We start from the raw sequence: 21,035 nt of genomic DNA, 5'->3' as shown, positions 1-21,035 counted from the left end.
TGATTGCTCGATCTAACTGAGTTTCGATACCTTGAATATGAAAGCGCAAAACTCTATAAGGAAATGATAAAATTCTATCATGACAGGAAGTTGAAGAAGAAAGAGTTTACTGAGGGATCCAAGGTTCTGTTATAAAATACTAGGCTTCGCCTATTCCCAGGAAAATTGAGATCACGGTGGACTGGGCCATATATAGTCAGACAAGTTCTGCCGAGTGGAGCCATAAGAATCAGTAATGTGGACAACCCCAGGGAAAACGATTCTTTCCTTATCAACGGAGCGAGATTGAAACCATATATTGAAGGGCCTATTTTGCAGTGGGCCAATGCAGATATTAATCTGATGGAGGTGCAGAAACTCGCTCGGTGATAGAATTACAAGTGATATCCAAAAGTGCCCTATCCCGAAAATGCCATTAGACTTTACAATTTTCTTTACCACTTTCGTAGTTAGAGTTTACAACCTTAATTAGCGCTTTCCATAGAATAGTTGTTATTGCTTTATAGAAGTAGTTTAATGCTTACTTTCTTAGGAAAAATAGTTAGAATTTTAACTTCGAACCTAAGCTTAACCTAAGCCAACCATCGCTTCGCTTGTCTCATCCTGATACATACTAGAAGAGCAGTATCGCTCATCCTGTACCGTTCCATCATCGCTTGTGTGTAATACATAGGTATTTAGAAGTACTATTTTAACCACTCACCCACCCTCTAACCCACCTTTATACCTTTATATTAATATGCATTGGACCAGTTTACTGCTTCGTTCACCCCTCCATATAAGCGCCAGTATCCTCTATAAATACCCCAGTTTACAGCCATTTTCCACTTTTACCCTACAGTAACTTCCTTAAGAAGCTTCAGCAACCGCCATTTCTCCGCACACTAAAATTCAAAAAATCTCGATTCTTCAGCCAATTTTAGCTCAATCCAAGGTAAGATCTAGGCTAACCTTGGTCTATAACCTCGATTTCACGGTTGATTTTCTCTAATTTTACGAACAATAACACAGAAGCACACATTATTTTCACGACAAACTGTCTGTGCTTCAACTGTTGCGAAACTTTTTATATCTTCGATTTTTGTGAATCTAAGTTTGTTATCTGCTAGATTTAGATATAATAATTGATGTACTTGCTTCGTATGGATCAATTTTACAATAATCTATATGTTTGGTTGTTGTTCTGTGATTTTCTCCCTCTTTCGCAACGAAACACTTACTGGAGTGTTCTGTTTTGTTGTGGGAGGGGGGGAGGAATTAGAGTTCATATCATAGAGATTTAGCAAATTATTTCATGTTATATGAACACTGTTTGCATTTTGGAACTAATAAGGTAGGATTTATAAGTTTCCCAAATTAAACAATATAAATTTGAAAAACCTAGGTTCAGAACAAGCCAACAAAATAGATCCAAGCAAGCGAGAAGCGTCACTTAAGGAGTTCGAGAGGATTGAGGAGAAATTTGAAAAAAGGATTTAACGAATCAAATCTACAGACGGGCAAAATGTAGTAATTACGACCTCAGGGGCTGAATTTATGGAACTAGTACCGCCGGAGGCATACTATAGAAGGAGGAGGCTATTGGAGTTAACTGAGGACTGGGGAAAGCTCAGAGAACTTAAGTCTATCGCATTTAGGAAATTTATCCCAGAGTTCCCGGTGGATTACCTCATATTCAAATACACAGAGGAAACAGAACAAAAGGTATCCGGTGAGCGACTGGTGGTTGGATTACGAAGAGTTGAAGGACTTTCAGTTGAAGGAGCTGAGGAGAGAATTCGCTCGCTAGGATAGAGAAAAGATGAAGGCCTTCCGAAGCGAGAAAATTTCAAAGAAGAACGCCGCTGATACTGCCAAGGATGTGTTGAGATCCAAGCAGTATGACTCTATCCATTTTGTGAACATCGAGGCAGTGGCGGTGTATGAGAAGGCAAAAGTGATGGAGATCCTCTACGAGAGAGAATTTGACCCCAAGAAAATCTCAGGCCCGTACGCCAACTGGCTGAGGGAGCGGTCCTGACTTGGTTGATCCAAAACCCCAAGGACCTAGTGGATGTGTCACTGGTGAGGGAATTTTACGCAAATCTGAGCCAAACTGACAGTCTACGAAATGTATATGTTCGAGGAAAATGGGTAGAATGCTCAGCACGGAAGATCAACTGGGGTCCTGTGCTTGGAACACCACTATCCCACCCAGGAGATGGAGAGCAGGCTACAGGCAATTTAAGGATTGCAGCTCACTTGAACTGCAGACACTTTATAGGACCTTCGCCATCACCCCATAATATGACAAAAGAAACTTGAAATTCGGGTCAGTGGACGAAGAGAAAAAGGAATGGATCAAGTGGTCGTTGAGCCGAATAATGATTACAACTCACACCACAGACATCCGTCTCGATTTCCTCCTTGCCTTGTGCTCAATTTTAAAGGAAAAAACTGATATTGATTTGGGCGCGATCATCGGCATTGATATATGGGAAAGAAGAAAAGTAGAACGAACGCTGGGTTACGGGACCCTGATTACAACACTATGCCGATGCGTGGGCGTCAATCTGCCCACTCCAGCCCTAAATCTACAAATGAAGCCGTTGCTCCCAGTGGCCTTCCACAAAGCATGACTAGAGTCCAAGGGGTTCACCCTCATCCCCAAACAGAAAAAGAGGAAGACGAAAGCGGTTGTTCCTCCCCCTTCACCAAAAAGAAGAATGAAAGTTGTGGCAGAGGAAATAATTAGAGAGGAAGTGGCACCCGAAGCCGATCTGGAAGAAGCCGCTGCAAGACCAGACTCAGAACGAACCGTCTCTAATGAAACTCTCGCTGATGAGGAAGAGGAGTCCCTCCACTTCGCTCGGGAGATAGAAGAGGACCTATTTGGTGCTGAAAAGACCAGGAATGATAAGGGAGGAAAGGCCCTAGAGGTAGCCGCAGGTGAAAATGGGTCAAAACGGAAAGAAGACCCCGCTCCTGAGCCTTTCGGGAAGAAGCAGAGGGTGAAGGTAGCACTCAGGAAAAATCCAACACCCTTTCGGCGAGCGACAAGGCAGGAGAAGGGAAAGGGTAAAGCGGTGGAAGAGAAAGCAACTGAGGATACAATCCTGCTGTCCAGACTCAGGAAAGGGATCACCATTAGGGAACCCACCGCTCAACCTGAATGACCCTCACCAGCGAGGCCAACAACAGAGAGGGTGCCACCCAAGCCACTGAGTCCAATTAACGATAAACCTGCCCCCGTCAACCAGCAAGGGGCAAGTGAGCCAACTGCTGCTGGAACAGGCAATAAAACCACACCCGTTAACCAACCGAGAGCAGAGGAGCCTACTGTTACTGGACCAGAGGAGGAGCGGGATACTGTTATCACTGAAGAAACCATTGGCGGAATCGATGTCACAATGGAAGCTTACAAAGAACAACTTGCCGAGGTCCCCGTTGCCACAACCGTTGAAGCTGCCAGTGAAATCGAAAAGGTTGAGGCAGTCATAACAACTCTTCCTATTCTATAGGTGTCTCCACAAGCGACATAGACAACACCGGGACGGCAGAAGGAGAGCCGATGCCATACGGTCCCAAAACACCAGTAGAAACTGGAACACCTGCAGAAACTCTGACTCCAGTCTTAGAAAAATCAGATAAAACAATCTTTGATGAGGAGGAGGATAAAGAGGAAAAGAAATTTCGAGAGGAACAAGCTCAGCTGCTCACCGCAATGCAACAGTTACAACAAAAGTGAGAGTGTGAGCGACAGAAGAAGAGGAAGATGAAAGTGTTGGCCAAGTTGCTAAAATATTGGAAACCGCTGACTCAAATCCAGCTGCGATACAATAGATACTTGGAATGGAAGAGAGCAGAGCAGCTGGAGTAAGAGGCAGCGAGGCAACTTGTGTTCCTGAGGGACGTCACTCCCGAGCTAGGACCCAATTCTACAAATGAGAATAAGCCAGTGGATATTAGTTCGACCGAGTTTGAGGGACAGTCACCAGCACCCATGGAGGCAAGCACATCAACCTCCCGTGCCGCTTTTGACACCTTAGGAAAATGACTGGATGAACTCGACGAAGCCATGCTCAACCAATAACTAATACTCCAATCACTGATAGATACACATGCAAGAAATTTGGCTGAGGTACTGACCACTGGCAGGAAGGCGAGCTCCGCACTAGAAACGCGCATAGAAGCGTTGGAGACTCAAGCTGCAAGCTTGGGTGCATCTCAGACAGAGATTCTGAAGGCACTCTCAGCCATCACCCAACATAACGCGATCCTTATGGAACAACAACTTGATACCACGAAGAGTCTCCAAAGAATGGAAGAGCTAGTGCGGCAACTGACAAAGAATTTACCTCCGGGATGAGGACCCACAGGTGAGAAAAAGAAATGATGTAGGGTCCTCCCCCGTGTACATAATATTTGGAATTGGCAAGGGCTGTACAAAAGACCAATGATCAACGATGCAACAATTTTTCGGTAACAAGTGAAATTTATCTTTATTGTATGCCTACCATAATCTAAAGTATGTGTTTTTATTTGAGATACTTTTAATACCTCGCTGCATTAGCCCTGTAATATGTTTTAAAGTAAAGTTAGATAGCTTGCAAACACCAGACTGAGTAATCGTCCCCCGACCTTTATCAATAATGTGAATATTGATGTTAAACTAACTGACAATGGATATGTCTCGTAAGGATTAGTGCCCCATTCGTTTCAAATTTCCCATACTCAGTAGGGCAAGCGAACTTCTGCCTATCGACTTTGCTCACTAGAGATGACTTGAAAAGAGAAATCCTTAAATATGGTTTAAGACACGATGTAAGCAAAGCGGGGAGGACCTATCATTACAAAGGAGCTGAAAAGGCCTAGGTGCGTGAAATTCAAATAAGATCATGAGCAGACACAATGTTTGTTTGAAACTCTTGATCCAAAAAAAAATAAATTCTCCGCACCCTTCGGCCGAAGAATTCCTTAATAAAAAAAATAATCCCTGCTAAGTGAACAAAGTAGACGATACTGGGATAACTTCTCTCATGTTAGATCAAATGAAAAGTTTGAATGCTTAAGGATCAATTGTCTCTATTCGAGATTCACCTTGTTCCTAATCATGGCACTAATTTTAAGCAATACTTGACTGCAGTGAACATAATAACTCTTTGATCTCATAATTTAGTTTGTTCAAGGACGAACAAAGGTTTAGTGTAAGGAGGTTTGATGACTCCAAATATGAGCTTATTCACCGCTTGACAAAACTACGTATTACTTGAATTTTTGTATAAAAACTATCACTATAGCTGATTTACAGCATACTTTATTGATCTATCTCACTTGGCATGATCCAGAGTTGGTTTTTTTGAGATTATTAACAATTTTGTCCTTTTAAGCGGTGTTTTGGTTCCGGAAAAGCTAAGGCAGATGAGACAAGCGGTAGTCATTTCCGCCTATAAGTGATGACTCCATCATCCGAAAAAGCTATAAGGCAAGAGAGGCAAGCGATAGCTTCCACCGCTCGCAAGCAATAGCCACCTTCGCTCGTAAGCGATAGCTCCAGCACTCAGGCTAGCGACCAGACACCCACTGCAGCGAAGCGACGGTAACTCAAAGCAAATATCGCCTAAGTGTCCAACCCGCAGCGGTACAACCATTCCACTACTAGCCAACGCAAACAAGCCCGCTTAACTGCATTGATGCCCTCCATCCATCCGGCAAGCAAGGAAGATCTGCGCCCTTACAAGCTCACACAAGCGAAACAAGCACCCTGGGAGTTATGGTCAACAACTGCTTCAACAGAATAACCGCCATCAACTGCCTAACTATCTAGCGGTTGAAACCACTTTGTAACTGCTTGCAACCGCTACTTCCACCCGCTATAAATAGGGCCAGATATCTATTTTGTGAGTAAAAATGCGATGGGCCGGTGTACAAAATTAATTAGAGTAATTTGGAAGAAATAAATAAATATTATTTATTTATTGTGTATGGAATTTGGTTAATATTTTGGCTATTTTTCCTGTCTCGAGACAAACCAAATTGTGTAACCCTAAATTAAACCCGGGTATATGGCCTAAGTTGCAATATTATTTGGATAAAATATTATCCGTTGGATAGATTTGTTATAATCTCAAACAGAAGGTTTGAAATTAAAATAAATTACGATCGTCACAAACAAAATGTTTGTAATTAGAATCAATTACGACTGCTTCAAATGGAATGTTTTAATTTAGAATAAATTACATCGATAATTAAGATCGTAATCATGATCGTAATTGATCCCCTGCCATTTTGGCTGAGTGGAGACGCCTAAATAAAGGGCTCCCCCCTTCATTCTAAAAACCAACATCAAAAATTCTCTCCTCCTTCTCTCATCTCTTCTAGCTTTCCGACAACCTCCCCAGCTCAGTTCCTCTCTCATTTTTGTTCGCCGAAGCTTCAATTATTAGAGGTGCCACTCTCATTAGAGACGTAAACCGTTTTATCTTTGGGTTAGAATGCCAACCACCGAAGGCACTACTGGGCCGTATTTAATTTTTGGAAAGAGGATCCATCTTCGACTCAGTTTCACGGTAGAGTTTATTTTTGCAATACCCATATATCCCAACAATAAAAAATTAGATAGTACTTTGCAAGAATGTCAACCTCTGCCGAAGTCTCCGCCGGAGCCACTGCCGGAAAAGTCATCGGAGGAGTTTTCGGAGCCTCTATCGGAGGAACTGCCGGAATCGCCGCCGGAAAAGTCACCGGACTCTCCTTCGGAGGAAATGCCGGAGCCTCCGACGGAGGAGTCGCCGGAACCACCGCTGGAGCCGCAGACAAGGTAGTCGCTCCTCCACTTGGGCTAGTTCCCTTTATGGGTAGCCCTATGTTTTCTGGATTTGCCCCTGGGCGATTTGGGGGATTTTCTGGGTTTGTGGCCGCACCCTCTGCTTCATTCGCGGCCCAAAATGTTGGTCCTGGGCTTGGCCTACAGATGATGCCCCATGTACAAGTTCTACAACCATTCACGGGAGTGGAATTTAAGAGGTGGCAGGAGAAGCTGCTCTTCTACTTGACTACGATTGAATGTGCCATCTTCGTATTGTATGATGGCCCAATCACCCCAGAGCTCGGTACGGACCAACAGATGCATGCGAATTATGCATCGTGGACACACGAAGACTACAAGACAATAAATACTATATTAGGTAGTCTCTAACTCTCTTTATAATGTATATTGCAAAGTAAAGAGTGCGAAAGGGTTGTGGGATGCCCTTGAGAAAAAATATAAGTCCGAGAATGCCGGGTCTAAAATATTTGTTGTGGCCCGATTTATGGACTACAAGATGGTAGATGGCAAGTCTATTGTCGAACAAGTGGAAGAATTTCAACATGTTGTTCACTTTGTTATCGACGAGGAGATGCCACTGACAGAAAAGTTCATCATGAGTGTGATGATCGAGAAATTCCCCCCGAGTTGGAGCAACTTCAAACACAGGCTGAAGTATGAGCTAAAGCAAGTGGGACTTGAAGATTTGATTGTTCGAATCCGGATAGAGGAAGACAACAGAAAGCAGCACAAAGCCAAAAGTGGAGATATTGCTAAAGCCAACTTGGTTGGAGATCCCGCCAAAAAACGTGCACGCCCAACTCAAACGGACAAGAGCAAAGCAAAAGAGTCCAAGTTTACAAGTAACTGTGGTAAAATAGGAAACCAGGTTAAGGACTACAAGGCACCGAAAAAAAAGCCGAGTTCCCAACTAGTCGAGACGAGCCACTGGACTGAACGTGATCTCAATAGTGACGACCTTGTCGCTGTTTTATATGAAACAAATAATGTGGAAAGTCCAAGAGCTTGGTATATTGACAACGGAGCAACCTGCCATGTTTGCTCCAACAAAACAAACTTCTCGACCTATAAGGAGACCGAAGGGAGAAAGTTGCACATGGTAAATCACACAACTTCTGAGGTCCAAGGCGTAGGAAACGTGGTAATGAAGATGACCTCTGGCAAAGAACTAACCCTGAAATGAGTCCTGCATGTGCCAGACATTCGGAAAAATCTCGTCTCAGGATCGCTACTAGTTAGGCATGGTTTTAAACTTGTCTTTGTAGCAGATAAATTTATATTATCGAAAAACAAGATGTTCCTAGCTAGGGGTTGTCTTAAAAATGCGATGTTCAAATTAAATGTAATGGCCGTGTGCCGAGCACCACCTACTGATAATAAAAATATTTATTCTTATTCATACTTGATTGAGTGTTCTGATTTATGGCATTGTAGATTAGGTCATGTAAACCTAAATGCTATAAAAATATTAGTAAATATGAATTCGCTAAATATAAAAGAGGTGAACACTCAAAAAAAGTGTGAAGTTTGCGTGTAGGCCAAAATGGCAAAATTACCCTTCTCGTCTGTCGAAAAGAAGACTAAGCCATTAAAGTTAATTCACACCGATGTATGTGGTTTAAAACTTGTGCAAACTAGAGGTGGAAAGAAATATTTCATCACCTTTATCGATGACAGCACAAAGTATTGCTATCTTTACCTATTAAGGGAAAAGAGCGAAGCAATCGAAGCCTTCAAGAACTTCAAAACCGAGGCAGAAAATCAACTTGACTGTAAAATCAAGATAGTTCGAAGTGATAGAGGTGGCGAATATGTGGCCCCGTTTGCAGAATTATGTAACAAAAGTGGCATAATTCATCAGACAACGGCTCCATATTCACCTCAATTGAAAGGCGTTGCAGAACGCAAAAACCGAACACTTAAGGAAATGATGAATACCTTGTTGATAAGTTCAGGACTTCTCCAAAACCTATGAGGGGAGGCGGTACTGACTGAAAATTATATCATGAACAAATTCCACTTAAGGGTATGGATGCCACCCCTTACGAACTATGGAAAGGCAAGAAACCCACATACAAATACTTTAAAGTGTAGGGGTGCCTAGCAAAAGTGAAAGTTCCGCCTCGAAAGCAAGTCGTTATCGGCCCAAAAACGGTAGATTGCATATTTATCGGATACGCACTAAATAGTAGTGCTTATCGTTTCATGGTTCATAAATCGGAAATCCCTAGGATGACCGAGGGAACTACGGTAGAATCAAGGAATGCCACATTCTTTGAAAATATCTACCCTTGTAAGGAAAGGGTGTAGTCAAACCCAAAATCCGTAGATGAAGAACTACGGGGCGTAAAGAGACAAATGGCCAATAGCCCTGATCAAGAGGCTTCAGAACCTAGGCGTAGAAAAAGGACAAGGGTCAAGAAAACCTTTGGTCCGGATTTTGTTACGTATATGTTAGACAATGATCCGAAAATGATCCAACAATGATCAAGGAAGTAGTATCTAGTCCTGATGCTCCTTTTTGGAAGGAAGCAATAAATAGTGAAATAGACTTAATAATGCATAATAACACTTGGGTGTTATTTGACCTACCCAATGTAGCAAACCACTAGGGTGTAAATGGATTTTGAAAAAAAAAAACTTAAGGCTGATGGGTCTATTAACAAATACAAAGCCCGTCTTGTAGTAAGGGGCTACAGACAAACCGAAGGATTTGACTTCTTTGACATATATTCACCAGTAACCAGGATAAGATCCATTTGAATACTTCTTTCGATTGCATCTTTGAACAATCTTGAGATTCACCAAATGGATGTGAAGACTGCTTTTCTAAATGGTGAATTAGACTAAGAGGTATATACGGAACAATCGGAAGGATATGTCGTTCGTAGCCAAGAGAAAATGGTGTGAAAACTGATAAAGTCTTTGTACGGGCTGAAACAAGCACCTTTACAATGGCACTTGAGATTCAATAATGGTATGTTATCAAATGGTTTCAAAATAAACGAGTGTGACAAATGTGTCTACATCAAAGAAACACCTTCCGGTTTTCTCATAATATGTCTATATGTAGACGACCTACTAATCATGGATAAAGAGGTCAGTCTGATCAATGTAGTTAAATGAATGTTGAGTCGTAACTTCGACATGAAAGATTTGGGGCTAGCTAACGTCATCCTATGAATAAAGATTTTAAGACAAGATGAAGGTATTGTTCTGACTCAACCTCATTATGTGGAAAAGCTACTGAGAAAATTCAATGCCTATAAAAACACTCCAGTGAAAACCTCAATGGACCTCAGCGTACACTTGAGCAAGAATAGGGGAGACCCTGTAGCTCAAGAAGATTATGCCAAAATTATTGGAAGCCTAATGTACTTAACAAATTGTACAAGGCCTGACCTGACTTGCCCTGTAAACAAGCTGAGTCGATACATTAGCATCCCCAGTCATGAACACTGGAAAGCGCTAGTAAGAGTATTAAGTTATCTTAAATTTACTCTGAATTTTGGCATACACTATGCGAAATATCCACCGGTACTCGAAGGGTACTACGATGCCAATTGGATATCCGATGCAAAAGACTCACTATCTACAAATGGATATGTATTTACGATTGGAGGAGGAGCTGTCTCGTGGAAATCCACAAAACAGACATGCATTGCATGGTCCACAATGGAATTAGAGTTCATCACCTTAGACAAAGCTGGCAAAGAAGCCGAATGGCTGAGGAACTGAATGGATGATATTACATACTGAACTAAACCAGTACCTCCCGTAATGATTTACTGCGATAGCCAAGCTACAATAGCAAGGGCTAAGAATGAAATTTATAACGGTAAATCCTGACATATCCGACGTAGACATAACACTGTAAGACATTTGATCACCAGTGGGGTTTTGACTATTGAATATGTAAAATCAATAGAAAACCTAGCGAATCCGCTAACCAAAGGGTTGCAAAGAGATCAAATGTACAAACTGCTAAAGGGAATGGGTTTGAAATCCACAAAATAGAGACAATTACAGTTGTAACCAAACCAAATCACTTGGAAATCTTAAACCTAGGTTCAATGGAAAAACTAAACTGTACGAGTCCGGCACGAACACTCAATTACAATTTCCTGAAAAGCAATGAGTGTTATAATGTGCAAAAGTGATGAGGTTGAGTCAATGACTCTTAATGGTCCTAAAGGTGTGAGTTAGATACCTTGATATAGGATTACCTATATAAGTGTGAAGTGTGAGCCGCTTCAAATGAAACACTTATGAATCCAAAGACGAGATCCATGGCCAAAATTGATCAAAACGTGAGAACAAAGTTGAGACTAAGATAGCGACACATCAATATTATGACTAAGTGCACGCAGATGTGGAACAGTTCAATGCATCATGTCAACTGGGCCACCGGTACACTCTGCAATGTTGACTATGGAAGGTTCAAAGCCAAAAATTACATGTTCTGATGTGTCAATGTCTCACAGGGATTGAGCTGGATTTCTGTCCTTTATGGGCATTTCCACTAATGTAAGGGATTGTTGGATAATCGATTATTTTGTGAGTGAAAATGCGACGGGCCGGTGTACCAAATTAATCTAATTAATTTGGAAGAAATAAATAAATAGTATTTATTTATTGTATATGGGGTTTGATTAATATTTTGGCTATTTTGCCTGTCTCGAGACAAACCAAATTGTGCAACCCCATATTAAACCCGGGTATATGGCCTAAATCGCAGTATTATTTGGATAAAATATTATCCGCTGGATAGATATATTATAATCTCAAACGGAAAGTTTAAAATTAGAATAAATTACAGTCTTTTCAAATTGAAGGTTTGAAATTAGAATAAATTACGATCGTCACAAACGAAAAGTTTGTAATTAGAATCAATTACGACTACTTCAAACGGAAGATTTGAATTTAGAATAAATTACATAGATAATTAAAGTCGTAATTATGATCGTAATTGATCCCCTGCCATTTTGGCCGAGTGGAGACGCCTATATAAAGGACTCATCTTTCATTCTATAAACCAACATCAACAATTCTTCCCTCCTTCTCTCATCTCTTATAGCTTTCCGACAACCTCCCCAGCTCAGTTCCTCTCTCGTTTTTGTTCGCCGGAGCTCCAACGATTAGAGATGCCACTCTCATTGGAGACGGAAATCGTTTTATCTTTGGGTTAGAACACCGGTCACCAGAGGCACTATCGGGGCGTATCTAATTTTTGAAAAGAAGATCTATCCTCGACTCGGTTTCACGTTAGAGTTTATTCTCGCAATACCCATATATTCCAACATGAAATGGCTACCTTATGCTTCCTTTTGAGGCCGGAAATGGCTATAGTACTTCCAACGAAGCTATGGCCATCAACGTGCTGGTGGATTGTCTTCTTGATCTTGATTGATTGAGTAGTGATTATGACATATTTATATGCATTTTTTAAGAACTCTTATATTCAATTTGATCATAGTAAATTTCTTCCATGGTCTAAACGATATGTAGTTTTTTCTCTTTACCTTGAAGTATTTTCCACATAAAAAATTATTGTATATCTTTCATATGTTTAATTTGATATATATATATATATATATGACAAGGGATTGTAATTCCCACAACATAATTTTCTATAAATATTTTATTTTTTAATATTGCATTTGGATAACTTGTAACATTATTTTTTTTTTTAAAAAAAAAAAATTATTTTAGATAGAATTAGAGTTTGTTGCTATAATCATATATATATATATTAGAAAAACAAATACTCGGATAAATTTAAAGTTTGTTAGAATAAAATATTGGTAGATTTAGTAAATTCAAATTATAGAAAGTCCAATCTAATCAAATACTAGAGTTGTAGTCATCACAATTGAAGAGAGGAAACCAAATAACGAAGTCAAAATTGTCTACAAAAAAGTGAGAAAATAGTTTCCGCCCAAGACTGCACAGGTTTGAAAAAATATCTATTCTCGCTTTATTAACCGTCGGATTAAGTTGAAATTTTCAGAGAGTGCTCGTGATTCATTTCTTTTCCAATCCAACGGTAGGATTTGCGATCGAATGTTTGTAGTTCAACCATAATTCTACAAAATGTGACAATTTTTTTAGGTTCATTTTCACTACAAGAAAAAATCATTTTTGTAACAAAATTTTTTTGTCTCTAAGTCTATTTTTTCCGTTACTAATGACATTAGAGACGGAATTAGTAATGGAATTACGTTAGCTACGTGAACTTTAGGGACGGAATTCTGTTACAAATATATTATTTTTTTGTAGTGTTTCTTGATCTTGATTTTTCTTAAGTTCGTGATTTTCGTTGATTGATTTAGTGGAGATTGGGGTGTGTTTACTCACATTCTTGAAGGACTCTTATATACAATTTATCATAGTAGATTTTATTTTTTGGTCTGGCAGTCCTGTGATTTGTTTCTTTATTTTAAAAGATTTTTCAGGTTAAAATTTATTGTATCTCTTTCATATGTTATTTCTGAATATAAATGTTATCATTCTTTATATTCTTGAAATGATATTGTGTTTTTATATTAATATATAGTGACATTCTTACAAGAAAATATTTTGTTTAATTTTTAAAATCTTATACTTGATTATGCAGAAATTCACTACCGTATTATATTGATTCTATTATTTTTATTATTATGTATTCTTTTTAGTTTTTACTAATCAATTCTAATATTCAATTTGTGATGTGGAAAAAAAAGAAAAGATATTTCGTAAAAAGAAAGAAGCAAAAAAGAACACAATGTGTATGTGTTTTTTTTTTAAAAAAATATTATAATTTCGAGTATTATATTATGAAAATTTTAAATTTTGTATATTATGTTTAGATTTCAAATATTTCGATTTGAAGAAATATTAGAAAAAATTTATACAATAAAAATAATAATATATTTTAATATTAAATTAATTAATTTATATTTTTATCATATATGAATCAATTAAGGAAAGAAAAAAAAAATAAATAAATGATGGGCAACGGTCAAATATGATACTTTATTTATTTATTTATTTGATTATAATTAATATTATATATATTTAATTATTTATTGTGTTAATTTTATTTTCTACTAATTAATATTTTTTTATCTTTATTTTATGTGTTTTTTCCTAATTGATTTGGTTGCGAGTGTTATATTATAATAGTATATTTTAATTTTATAAATTATGTTGAAGTTTTAATTTATTTTTTTTTATTTTGAAAGAATATTTTGAGCATTCATGTAGAAAATTATTATATACTTTATTATATAAAATATGTTTTGTGTTATTATTTGTATTATGTGTGTATTTTTTAATTATCTATTATATTTTTTTTTTATTTTTACTAAAAAAGATTATATTATTCTATTTCCATTCGTGCACAAATATTTTCTTATCTCTGAATTTTTTGTTTCTATTATTTTTTTTTTTGAAATCGTTCATTCTATTCAATTTAATTTCTTATCTGATTGTACGGTTCTTCTCCATAATTCAGCACATTATTTCTGCATATTTAGATCGATTTATTTTTTTATTGTCAGACTAGTCCGGATATTTTCTTGAGTAGGCCGGGGAACTCAACTCTTGTTGATTTTGACTGGCCTAATTTTATTGGGCCATCATCGACGATTTTCAGCAATAAAAGATTGGCACGTCCAGTGGGGCTCTGACGAATCTCGCTCTCTTTGTGCAATTGAGAAGTTGCAAATTACGATCGCCGGAGAAAGTTACGATGTCTAAGGAAATGGAAATCTCCGACGAAACCTCAACCCCACACATCTCCGGAGAAGTCACGCACGATGAATCCTCCGCTGCTTGGGGAAATGAGGAACGGATGGTCACCTTCCTAGCCAAAGTCCTATAAAATCATATTCGCGAGAAAATCCAAGCAGTCTTCCATGAATCGGCCTTGATTCACTCTCAATATCTCGTCGATATCCTCAAGCCAACAATCAAGAACGAGATTGCATGGGCAAGGGACGAAGAGATACGTAAAGACAAGGATCCGGTGGCCAGGTCTGGAGATAATGAAAATGCTTCTCTGGCGAAGGTCGCACAGGGGGGCACGTCTGGACATCCTCCAACGATGTTCCAGTATGGTAAAGTCACCATACTAAACAAATGAGACGAAAATAAGAACCTTTTAAATGAAGCAGTGGCTGAAGGACCTGGGCAGGCCACCTTAAGGCCGCCGCCACATCAGGGACATCCAGGGGCAACGGGTATGCACCACCGGCATCCCAATGACAAAACAATCGTTTGTTCGGTGGCGTGAGCGGACCCACATCACACACGGGGGCGAACGGTCAAGGGAATGCCCCTGCCGGAGGGGGAACTGTTGACCCTTGGAGGGCATGGCCGACCACGACCTCAACACTTCCGGCCGCTCCTCCGGCTCTTGGGATGACTAGGGGGACATCCGCCCACTTCCGAACCTGCCTTGGGGGACAACTTCTGCTGATCTGGGTCCATGGGTGTAATACCCCGATTGTTGAGTGTATAAAATAATATTATTATGTCAAATAAATATTTTGATAATATTGATTAGATCAAGAAATTAATTTTTGAAATAAATTTTATTTTTATTTTGTATATTAATTATGATTAAAAAGACTGTAAAACGAATAAATATAAAGATAAATATAAAATATAATGTATAATTATTATAGGTGACGATGACATGATGAATATGTTAATAATAATAATTATTATATTTTTATATATAAATATAAAGATAAAACAAACCTATTTTCTTAGCAACGAAGGCGGTAGCAGAACGCCAAGGCAGGAAAGAAAAATAAGAGAAGAATGAAGAAGAGAAAAAAAAAAGAAAAAAAAAGATTTAATTATTCGATTTCAATTTCGATTTGGGTATTGTATTTTTTGCTATACGTAGAGTTTAATTATAAATTTTAATATGAATTTGGATATTGAGATATTAAATCATAAATTCTTTGAAAATTCATAACTATCTATTTGACTATTTAATTGACGATTTTTTTTGGCTAATAGCCTTATCATAATCCTGGGATCATATTCTGAAAATTTTGTATTGATCCAAACCGAATTGTAAACGGTAGTTTATTGCACCTGCATGTTTATTCATATCTTTAAGGATTTTTATTTAATAATCGAACGATATAAATATTAGGAGGTATAAGGGTTTTAAAGCTAGAATATCGTATTCTACTAAATATAGGAGTTTGAAGCCCGACGAGCTAATGATATAAATTAACTTTTGAATAAGTAGGTAGCTCCTATGAATAAAAATATAGCTCATCTGATTTGAGAAAATAATGGAGCAGGTGTACGTTGGAGAAAATTTGAGTGAGACTGCAAAATCCAAAGAGTGTCGATAAGAGGTAAACAATAGGGAATTAAATCTAATTTTGAAAAATTAGGTATGCATGTGATTACGATTATAATGTTAATGTAATATTATGTGGATCATTTTTCAGTGCATGTATATATGTGTGTGCGTATGCATGTGTGAGACTTCATGAAATATGATATTTGATATACGTATTCGATCGTGTTGGTGAATTTATGAAAAAATGATAGGTGAACTGTCTCACCAGCCTTTTTCAGTAAATTCACTTCTTTGACATATTGCACACATATTGCACATTTTATCGGATATGTTTTATGGATCTATTGTTTAGTCGTTGTGTGCGGTAGTGCTAGGCGAGGGCATTGTCTGGGGTTAGGGTATTCCACCTCGATGTACTGTAACACTTTTACGATAGTGGACGATAGTAATCAGACAACTGAGTGACTTAGTCACATGGTCATTCAGGGATTAGACCCATTGTAGTTGAGACGTATTTGGTCTAATCATTCGTGATCCCGTTAGGGCGCACATGAGGAGTAGAGTTTTCGGGTTTCTCTTAGGTGATTCTAGGTTGCACGGATTATACTACATTGCACGACGTAGGGCTAGACATGGGGGTCTTATCTTCTATGGGGCATCTTGTGGTTAATGGCGACAACGTTCGACTATCCATGTATTAATTGTTGGAGTCGTATGGTGGATATATAGAAGTGATCGGATGACCGTTATATTATTATGGATTTATCAGGTCCTTCCTTGAGCCAAGGATTTTTTGGCTATTTAGTGATGATGGTCTAGTGGGTTTGTTATTATAGAGCCGAGGTTATTCCAATTGTTCACTTAGACAGATGCAATGACCCTATTATTATGGAGCCGAGGTTATTTCGGCTGCTCACATTGACAGATGTGTATATATATATGTGTATGAGCATGATTTTCGAGTTCGATATCTTTATTGCATTCTTTCACTATTGGCATGGCATAACATGTATTTTGTGATTGACGGGGATTAGACTTTATTTTAAAAAATGTGGCATGATATATTTTATGTTAGTTCTTAAAATGGATTTAATTCTAGACTGCTTTTAAGAAAAATATTTGGTTCACGTATGGATGGAACCTCTAGAACAGGGGACGTCTCGGGATATAGAAAGACGAGGTGAATGAGTGAATTTGTCTCTGATGTATTATATGTAAATTTTTATCCGAAAAAAATTCTTGTTTATGAGCGTGTTATTTGTAAATATTCGTAAATCAGATTGTGTTAAATAATAATATGCTTTTATAGTTAATTTTAGTCTTAACACTATATTTTGGGGGCCGAAGTAGGAGATGACAACCTCATGATGCATTGTGGTGGTAGTATTTCTAGTATGAGCCAACTGAGAGTATTACAATGGGGCTCAGCTCTATCGGCTGTAGCAGTGACTTGGGGCTCAGGTACACCAGCTCTGGCAGTGTCGCCTCCCAAGTCGGACCAGTCGCACAACAGGGGTTTGGACCTTCACAAAAGGGCCCCCAATCCAGGTCGGTAATTTTTTCCCCCGGCACATCCTCCAACAGGGTATCAGCAACCCTTCCACCATGTTCATCGAGGCCTGGGACAGCCCGGGGACATGCCGAAGTTGTTTCTCCACCGAGACCGACTATTAATCCGCATGCCATCGAGGAAGTAATACGGAGGTTGTATGGCAATCCTATTCGGCTACACGCTAAATCCCATTATCAACGGTCATTACCGGATCAAGTTTCCATCGACCATCTGCTATCCCGGAATGCACAGGTTCCATCGAACACATCGGCCGGTTCACGGCACAATATAAAGGAGAGTTTGAGACCAATGAATGTTTTAAACTCCAATTATTTTCTTTGTCTCTCATAGGTCCAGCATTTACGTGGTATGCGTCTCTGCTACCAAATTCATATAACTCATGGGCGGATCTCGAAAAGGGCGTTCCACAAACATTTTTATAGTCCACTGCTAGAGGTGACGGTGTCGGACCTAACCAACTTACGGAAAAAAACATGAAGACCGGTGGAACAGTTTTTGGACAGGTTTCGTAGGGCATAAGGGCGTTGTCAGGCCCGGATACTCGAGAATCAAGTGTTTAATATGACTATCGATAATATGACACACCAGCTCCTAAAGAAGCTAGCCCTACAGGAATACAACGACCTCCGGCAACTTGCTGGAAAAGCAGTTGTGGCATAATAGCTCCTCCGAAATTCCCAAGCAGCTAGGTATCAGAAATTTAGAAGTAGAGCACATCTTATCCAAGTCAAAGAGAATGAAACAGACTGTCCAAATGAGGCAGATGAGACGTTCATGGCTGAAATATCGCAAGAAAATACGTACCCCTGCCCGGCGCTCAAAGTACCTCAGAGGAATGAGACCAATCCCAAGGTACAGTATACTTTCGATATATCTAAAACTGAGCAAATATTTAATTTCTTATTGAAGGATAATCGGCTCTGGTTTTCAAAGGCCATAACATGCCATTCAGGGAGGAATTGGATGGAAAAACTCTATTGCAAATGGCATGGCTTATACGGACAACAGGTTAAGAGTTGTATCGCCTAAAAATGCGGTACAGAAGGCTATAAAGGAGGTCCGCCTACGGTTAGCCGGTAAGCCGGAGATGAAGATCAATACGGAGCCATTCTCGGCTCAAATCAATGTCATTGGTGCCCCCGCTAGTAGGAGGAACCAATCAGCCTCGGGTAACAGGCTAAATTATGAGCAGGCCGCACAGAAGAAGAATTTTTCTAAACGATTGGCGAGGTCCATAAAACCCCCACGGAGAAGTGATAGCTAAAAATTAGAAGATGTATGTATGATTGTGTATATTCACATTAAATTTTCACTGGAAGGTTGAGATGTAGTGGATTATAAGAAGTGATCAGATATAGTAAAAGTTCGTGGTTGTAGATCCTGAGTAGTTATCATAATTATTTATACTCTTTAACTGGTGAGTTTCCAGGTCGAACATAGGGATTTTAAGTCACAAATTTTAAATCGAGTACAGATCTTATGAAAGCGGCGGAAAATGCAGTACAGGGACCCGCTTTGCAGCAGATCAAAAGTATTAATCTACGAAAAGCTGTAAAAACAAGCGGCAAAGTGAGCGGTGGCAGCGGAGCGGAGGCGAGCGGTGGAGTGCCAGTGGTGGACGAGTGAGTGGGACATGAGCGAGTGGCACAATGAGTATATTTATATATAGAGATTGAGCGGTAGGGGGTGAAGGACAAGTGTTTTGTCTGAGTTGTGCATTACTTAATTGCTAGATTTTCCTGGATGAGATGAGCGAGCGTTGCTGGTGTTTAAACGGATATATATGTATAATACGAAGACGGTAAGAGGAGATGATATAAATATATAAACCAAATTATAGAGAACTTTTATCACTGATATTTGACCTTAAGGAATTTACACCAAGACTTCAATGACACCCAGAATCGGAACATTATAAGAAAGAAACCCTATTGTCACTAGGAATTTCTGCGACCTAATAGACCACTGCCTATGCCCCATTAATTATCCTAAATTATACCTCATTAGTGGCTTTACCCTTCTGTTACCTCTTTTTAGTCAAAATTGAATTTAAACCAGTAGTTAAGCAGGTCAACAAGGCTCCCACGTACTTAACTACATTGAACTACCTTGAAAATGTTTGTGACAAAAGACAAGGATTGGATAATCAATTTTTCTATACTCTAAACTAGTGAAGTGAAGTTCTTTACAATTAGGATTTATATAAGTGTGAGAAAATGTCAAAGAAGTGAACATGAAGAATTGAATGATATTTCATTACTTATTAGTAAAGCTGGAAATTCTAATTCTACAAAACGGTAATGAAAGCAATAAACTACACTAAGTAAGCAGTAAAGTAGTGGCCAAGGGAGAAAAGGAATCCCAACTCCCTTGGCCATTCCTGTGGAGAACTCCCTTACAGGGTTGGAGCTCTCTTGAAAATAGGAAGACAACTAGAATTCAAAAAAGTAATCGCTAGTATAATCCAGTCGAAGTATATTTACATACATATATATCTGGCCCTATTTATAGTTGGTAGAAGTAGCGGTTACAAGCAGTTACAAAGTAGTTTCAACTACTAGGCAGTTAATGACGGTTGTTCTGTTGAAGCAGTTGCTGGCCATAACTCCTAGTGTGCTCGCTCCGCTTGCATAGGTTTGTAAAGGTGCAGATTTTGCTCGCATGCCGGATGACTGGAGGGCATCAGCGTAGTTAGGCGGGCTTGCTTGTGTTGGCTGGTAGTGGAATGGTTGTACCGCTGCAGTTGGGATACTTAGGCAATATCTGAGTTGGGTTGTCGTTGCTCTGCAACGGTGGGTGTCTGGAGTGTCGCTTGCAAGCGGTAGAGGCTGCCACTTGTGAGCGGTGAAAGCTACCACTTGCCTCTCTTGCCTTAGTTTTTCTAGACGATGGGATCACCGCTTGCGAGCGGAGATGACTGTCGCTTGTGGCGTCTGCCTTAGCTATTCTGGCTCCATAACACCGCTTAAAAAGGGCAAAAATTTGTTAATAATCTAAACAAACCAACTCTGGATAATGCCAAGCGATATAGATCAATAAAGTATGCCATTAACCAGGTATTGTGATAGCTTTTATACGGAAATTCAAGTAATACGTAGTTTTGTCAAGCGAATAATATGCTTATATTTGGAGTCATCAAACTTCCTCACACTAAACCTTTGTTCGTCCTCGAACAAACTAAATTATGAGATCAAAGAGTTATTTTGTTCACTTCAGTCAAGTATTGTTTAAGATCAGTGCCATGATTGGGAGCAAGGTGAATCTCGGATAGAAACAATTGATCCTTAAGCTTTCAAACTCGTCATTTGTTCTAACATGAGCAGTGTTATCTCGGTATCGTCTAC

At 39.1% G+C, this 21,035-nt stretch overlaps 2 protein-coding genes across 2 annotated transcripts; both read left to right on the top strand.

The window, feature by feature from the left end:
* Positions 1-2,705: 2,705 nt before the first annotated feature.
* Positions 2,706-4,348, top strand: LOC127252508 (uncharacterized). Its single transcript, XM_051276700.1, has 4 exons — positions 2,706-3,057; positions 3,166-3,450; positions 3,501-3,723; positions 4,138-4,348. The coding sequence occupies exons 1-4, from the start codon at positions 2,706-2,708 to the stop codon at positions 4,346-4,348; spliced, it is 1,071 nt and encodes a 356-aa protein (XP_051132657.1).
* A 5,751-nt stretch (positions 4,349-10,099) lies between these two features.
* LOC127252507 (secreted RxLR effector protein 161-like) lies at positions 10,100-10,546 on the top strand. Its single transcript, XM_051276699.1, has one exon. The coding sequence runs from the start codon at positions 10,100-10,102 to the stop codon at positions 10,544-10,546; it is 447 nt and encodes a 148-aa protein (XP_051132656.1).
* The last annotated feature ends 10,489 nt before the right edge of the window (positions 10,547-21,035 follow it).

The sequence above is a fragment of the Andrographis paniculata genome, unplaced genomic scaffold (assembly GCF_009805555.1).
Source record: "Andrographis paniculata isolate CXL003 unplaced genomic scaffold, ASM980555v1 Contig46END, whole genome shotgun sequence".
NCBI classification, from domain to species: Eukaryota; Viridiplantae; Streptophyta; class Magnoliopsida; order Lamiales; family Acanthaceae; genus Andrographis; species Andrographis paniculata.
Note: the sequence above shows the minus strand (reverse complement) of the source record. Positions and strands in the feature narration are given on the sequence as shown.